The 6,788-nt window shown below is 37.0% G+C and overlaps 1 protein-coding gene across 1 annotated transcript; it reads right to left on the reverse strand.

Moving 5' to 3' along the window:
- Nucleotides 1-200: 200 nt before the first annotated feature.
- BMP4 (bone morphogenetic protein 4) lies at nt 201-5,135 on the reverse strand. Its single transcript, XM_053689456.1, has 3 exons — nt 4,985-5,135; nt 3,785-4,158; nt 201-1,232 (listed from the first exon to the last, which is right to left on the reverse strand). The coding sequence occupies exons 2-3, from the start codon at nt 4,149-4,151 to the stop codon at nt 388-390; spliced, it is 1,212 nt and encodes a 403-aa protein (XP_053545431.1). The 5' UTR covers nt 4,152-4,158; nt 4,985-5,135; the 3' UTR covers nt 201-387.
- Between the last annotated feature and the right edge of the window lie 1,653 nt (nt 5,136-6,788).

A 6,788-nucleotide genomic window follows, 5' to 3' on the forward strand; every position in this document is an offset into this window, starting at 1 on the left:
GAGGCTGGGTATTTAATTCCCACTGTGACATGCAGACAGCAATATGCCTTAGACTAATTTACATTCATTTACAGGGACATTTAAGTCATATTGCCAATAAATATAAAAACACAGTTATTTATAGAAAAAATACTCTATTCCCATATAAATCCATATTCATACTATTGTACAGTTATAAACACATTGTACAAAGAAGTAGCTTATGTTTAAAATAATGACTTATTTTATTTTTTTTTTATTTTAATATGTAGTTATAAATATATTTTGCCAAAATATATGATCATATTGTCAAAACATTTGCACATAAATAAGGTCAAGGTGAATGTTGAATTGCGATTAGTTCAGCCCATAATAAGCAGTCTATTTTTGTTTATTTTTTTTTTCTATCTAACGGCATCCACACCCTTCCACCACCATCTCCTGATAGTTTTTAAGAACAACTTTGTCATACTCGTCCAAGTATAGCATGGAAATGGCACTCAGTTCTGTAGGAACACAGCATGCCTTTGGTATGCTTGAATTAACAGAGTTAACTAGAGTTTGTACAATAGCATGGTTGGTTGAGTTCAGATGGTCAGCCAAGGGAAATGGACAATCCCCATGACAGTAAAATGCTTGATAACCAGGAGGTGCCACAATCCAATCGTTCCAGCCAACATCACTAAAATCCACATAAAGAGAATGCCTTCGGCAGTTTTTATTTTTTTTACGGGATCTCTGCTGTTTTGGACTTCTTTTTATCCTCCTGGTCAGTGCGTGTCCTTTGCCATCATGGCTAAAAGTGATTAAAAGCGGTCTTGACTGGGACCATTCTGCATCCTCTTGAGGTAATAAAGATCGGCTAATCCTGACATGTTTCCCCTGATGAGTTTTTGTCTGGTTGAGGTGAATAACCTCAATTGCAAGCCCATGGTTTATATGTTTTTCATGGGTCCATCTCATAATTGCAGGGCTCACATCAAAACTTTCCCATTGTGTCACATTGTGATGGATTAGCCTTGTGTCCAGCAGTCTATTTATCATGTGTCCATCTTTTGATGCCACAGGTTTCATGACTTCATATACATTTATCCTGTGAAATCCCTCTTCCCAATTTGGGCCATGTGCTATTTGCTCTCTATAGAGTCTTAACTCTGCTGACGATATCACCTCATTATCAGGAATACTGCTGAGGTTGAAGATAAAACGTATGCTTGAATTCTCTGCTGACCCGGATATGTTCTCCAAATGTTCTAGAGATGGAAAAAAAAAAAGAAAGGAGTCAATTAAATTCTGACAACAGATGAAAAAAAGTATTTATATCACAGCTGTTAGAAGGCTAAAGAATTTCAATAGCTCAATTTAAGAGCAGAAAAATTGACTTTGCTTTTAAAAGTTCACGAAACAAATACTAACATGTTTCTGGTATTTTCTTTAATGTTTGCTCCTTTGTGATGCATACCACAGGTCTTTTAAAATACATGTTCTAAAATCACTTGGCAACAAACGCAGCAGCGGTGCACGGTGCAGATTGCGCGCACACTCACACATATACATATACAACTTTTTTTTTTTTCACCTAAAGTGTGTATCTTAGGTTATCCGGTGATTTAAAAACATAGAGCATGCCTTGTTGATCACATTACAGAGGAAAAAAAGTAAATTCCAACACAGTAATGATGCTGTGGATTAATAACGCAGATTTACTTTGGAAAGGAAACATCCGCTAGGAAACATTTGGATCAGATTACAAGGACCCATTGAACAAATCTTACAAATACACAGCTGTAGCATTAAGTACACTAAATGTAGTTTAAGCATTAAAACTGGTGGAAAAATAGCAAGCAGCAAAGTCTTTCCCTTTGATCAGCGAAAACTCATAAAACGGCTCATAAAGGTTCAAAATAGTCACAAATAATAAATGTAGCAGAAATACGAAATTATTTTTTTTGTCACTAAGTACCATATACAGAAAATACTTAATGATATTAAGATATATATATATATATATATATATATATATATATATATATATATAGATAGATAGATAGATAGATAGATAGATAGATAGATAGATAGAGAGAGAGAGAGGTGTCATTGTTTGTTCATTAACTTTAAGCAGTACACATTACTGTCAAGTGAATATTATTTACTACAATGCCAACATTTACAAAACTATCACAATTTCCAGAGAGTAAATGTAATGGAATATTCTTTTAGGTGTAATTCTTAAAAAGACACTGCCTCTTGCTGGACAAATTCATATGGTCTCACATTTTCTCAGGAATACTATACAGCACCACATAGATTATAACAGTAAATGGAACCTTTTTATGCTATTTATAACTACTACATATTTTCTTGTAATATGGTTAATTAATCTATATCTTAACTCACATTTTTTGAGACACTAGAATTTTTTTAAAAACATTTGTAATACAGGTAGATATCAAAATGAATTTCTAACTGTAAACTACTTCCAACAGAATTTTCAATAATATCATAATAATTGCTTAGGTCAAATTCCCCTACACGTTCCATACATTAACACCTCATTTAAAGCACTGAATATATTTTAACCTAACACTTTCACATCCAAAGCCTGCAAACATTTGTATTTGTGGATTTTTTTTGTCATAAGCAAACTCTATTTGGTAAATCATTGGAAGAAACAAATTTGCTGCAATAATAATTTCTAACAATAAAAATGTGATTTTTAAGAATATTTCCACAAAAACAATACTAATCACTCATACAGGATTCAATCATAATCCTTCAGAAAATCTTACCAAATGATTTAGTTACAAAAAAATCCCCAGACTTTGTAGAAAAATCATTAAACTTTTCTAAAAGATTGTAAGCAAGCATTTAGTGTGTGTGTGTGTAAAGGCATGTACACACTTATGTGTGATTTAAAATAACATTATGCAGGTGTTTTTGAAATGTTAATGTGTATGCCGAAGCTTTTGTTTAATGTTTTTAGCGATGTACTGTGATTATATTGCATTATGCAGATTTATTTAACATATTAATGGATGGCCTTGCAAATGCTTGCAATGCACAAGATGAGTCAATTCCCTAATGAGTAGACTCGCCCATGCATTCAGAGCCCAAACAGAACAAATAGTAGTTATTCAAAAACTGTGTGAGGTGCATTTATGGCTTTGGAGTAGAAAGGGAAAAGCTTGTAAATGTTTTGTGTAGATGTGGGCTTTTACTAACCTTGGGATTTAAATAGTAGGCACCTGGAGTTTTTGGTGGGGACTTTATCATTGCATAGAAAAGGTAAGTTCCAGGTTGCTTTAGGGGACACTATGCAGTCTGGCTTTAGCATTACTACCTAGTGAGGGTGAACTCACTTTGCCAGGTGTAACCAGTGGTTGGCAATAATCCAGACCTTGACGGCTCCAAAAACATTAATCCTGGATCAGATGCAGATACAATCACCATAGGCTACTAAGAGGGCTACATATCATGGCATTGTAACTTTCTTTGACAACAAATAGGTTAATTTAGTAGACATCTCCCTATACCAATTGTTTAGATTAAACTGCATTAAACCAGATTGCCTTTTCACTGGATTCTTAACCAATTTAAAGAATTTATTGCAGTGAAACTCACATACCCCAACTCACACCAATAGATTAATTTGACTCTGCATTATCACATTTAAGGTGTCTCCATATACTCCCACTCCGATCCAAATCTAGCTGCCCTTTATCTTTCCTAACTGACATACACCCCCCACCCCAGCACTCAAAACATACCCCCCTCATATACATAGCATTAGTTGTCCTGCACTCACCCTCATGGTGAAAACTCCTCACGGTGTTGGCCCGGCTAGTGGGTCTCTCGGGATACTCCAAGCTGATCTCCTGCACATCTTCCTCCTCCTCCGCGGACTGCAGCCGGTACAAGTCCCGCATGTACGCGGGTACCACCACCCCTTTACTTGGCTGCGGTCGTTTACGGAGTCCAAACATTTGCAGAAGCGTCGCCTCGAAATCCCGCAAGAGCTCATGGCTCTGCCCGGACCTCCTTCCACCCGCTTGGCCCTGAATCTCGGCGACTTTCTTCTTTCCAGTCTCAGGTATCAAACTAGCATGGTTACTGCCTCCTAGCAGGACTTGGCATAATAAAATGACCATCAGCATTCGGTTACCAGGAATCATGGTGTCTCTGGGGTTCAGAACAAAATACATGCAAATAAATAGGAGGGTCACTGATAAACAAGCCCAAATAATCACAGATACAGACAGATCCCAAAAGCAAATAACAGGACAGCCGCTCAGTGCTTCTTCCTAAGGCACAAGAGGGGTGTGTGTAGCTTCTTGGTCTAACTTGTTTACAGGCAAATAGCTCATTATCAGATAGCCACTATCCTGCTAATCTGTGTGTGTCTATGTGACTATCTACACAATTATCTCAACACAGGCTAAACTGGATGGGCTCCACAAAGAACCGAATAGCTGGGCATAGAACATCATCATAAGGCAGCAGACTTTATTATTGCTATCAAATCTAGGATTATTTTATATATATACTAATTTGTGTTTGCGTGTAAATCAGAAAGAATAAGGTAAGTGCACTGTTTAAAACTGCAAATATCTTAATCTACCTAATCAAGCTACAAATTACACCAAGACTGATGTTTTAACTGTACATATACACATATATGTATCACACTTCTATAACAAATGTACACTATAATACTGTATTGTGTACAGTTATCCCTAAAATGTAGGCTCTGTAATAATCTATGTACTTCTATGTACTGTTGTGCAACCCCAGTAAAAAAAAAAAAAGAAGAAAATGTGTTATCACACTTTTGCTATGTTGTAAGATTTCTGGAAAATAACCAGAGGAATCCTGCTGCCTTGATGTGTTGTTACCAGCTGACTTGCAATACATACGAGTCTGACTGCTGCAGATTTAACGGGATCTTATGGATGGAAAGTAAAATGCAGGAAACAAAATAAAGGAGTAAATTTAAAGGTCTACTCACTGACAGAAAACAAGGCATAGAAAAACAGTCCATGATTCTTGAGAGCCAATCTTGGACAAATTTGTTGAAAAGCTCAGGGGTTCGGAGGCAGTTTGCTGATCAGGATGATACTAGGTAACTGGCTCCTAAAATGAATATTTGAATATAATGAGACTCCAGCGAGACAGTCTGTTTTTCTTCCAGCCCACTTACGGATCACGTGGGTCTAAACACTCCGGGGACGTGTCAATCACGTTAACGCCCCGCCCACTCGTGTGGCCTCTATCTAGAAAACCACGCCCCCTCCTCTCTTCTTGTGAACTGAACTTGTGAGATCATTGGGAACTAGTCTGGTTAGAGTTGTGAGGAATTTCTGTGCACTATAAAGAGGGCCACAGCGTTGGTATTCGCCTGATAGAGGAGGTTGATCCACAACACCGAGGTATCTACCAATGTTAATGCAAATATTAGGTGTTAATAGGTAGACACCTGCGACAGAATCGTGTGAATGGTCTCAGCAGGAAACAATACTACACCGGAGTCTGCACCGTGGATCTTTACAAGGGAGTACAGTTATTGTTAATGGAACGGATGTGATGAATATATATATATATTATACACGGGTGGTCGCAACAAAACCTATATAGGTATCGCACCCACTAATAAACGTGTTTCTAAAACAATCACGAGCGCTACTTGTAACTAAAAACCAGGGAGTTATATTAAATATCCAGCTGTATTTCATTATATACTTGAAGTTAACCCCTGCAGTACCGAATAAAAGCTTAGATATTGGCCAAGTGCACCTCTAAAAAGCCCTCATTGAGCACAGAACATGAACCACTGGTCACAGTTTCTGCACCTGTGTATTATACATACAGCATTCTGTGATATATCCCTGCCAGTACACATCAAGCTGATAATAATCTTTAGCCTGGTTCAAGACTTCACAACCTAATCACAAAGGACTCGAGTACCACCCATGAACATCCAACAATACGTGGGACCATATAACAGTCATATTCTTACCAAGAAGGGTACATTTAGGCTAGATGCCCCTTTTCTCAGAGCAATGCTTATCTGGGTTGATGTTTGTATTGTTACATCAGTGTTCATATTATAGATATAGTGTGTGTATATACATACCGGTATATATTAATTGCAAAACCAACTACACTTGTAGGTCCATCCCTGGCAGCCAGTGGGTATAAAGTCTGAGTAATGTTCTCTACTGAGCTTCACATCATAAAATAATAATGTTATTAAATGTACAATATGCTCCTCTCAAGTGGAATACTTATCTACAGGAGTTCATGAACTATTTTTTTTCTTTTCATAAATACTTTGATCCTGAAATTTGTAGAGGGAAACTGCAAACGCCCTATTTAATTCCTAAGCTACTAAATTACTCTTGTCTCCTCTTGTATTCAATAATCAGCAGGTTTAGGCCATTTGGTGTATAGACAAGAAGAACAAACTCCATCCTGTTTCTTGTCCCCTTCAGTGCCTTTCGAATTAGCATTTAGTCTGCTTGTCACCTTAGAGTTATCATAGATGTTTTCTAGTCTGGATCTCACATTTACGCTAACTTCACTCAACAATCTCCCATGAGGCGCTCACATCCATTGATAGAAATTGCATGGTTCCTCTCTAATTTGCTAAATTCACATTCCAAAAGTTTTTGAACTGTTTGCAATGTATGCTATACACATGATAGTCTGCACAGTTTATTTTTCTTATTTGTGGTCTAATTTTCATATGGTTTCTGAATATGTTTAACCCTTTGGCATGGGGTTAACCAAATAGTTACTAAAGGGTCACTATA

Source organism: Bombina bombina, chromosome 1 (genome assembly GCF_027579735.1).
Source record: "Bombina bombina isolate aBomBom1 chromosome 1, aBomBom1.pri, whole genome shotgun sequence".
In the NCBI taxonomy this organism is placed as follows: Eukaryota; Metazoa; Chordata; class Amphibia; order Anura; family Bombinatoridae; genus Bombina; species Bombina bombina.

Excerpts from the sequence above, each read along its gene's own strand:
- BMP4 (XM_053689456.1), bottom strand. The coding sequence starts at position 4,151 with ATGATTCCTGGTAACCGAATGCTGATGGTCATTTTATTATGCCAAGTC. Across the intron at positions 1,233-3,784 it reads GAGGAGTTTTCACCATGAGG|AACATTTGGAGAACATATCC; the intron begins GTGAGTGCAGGA and ends TTCCATCTCTAG.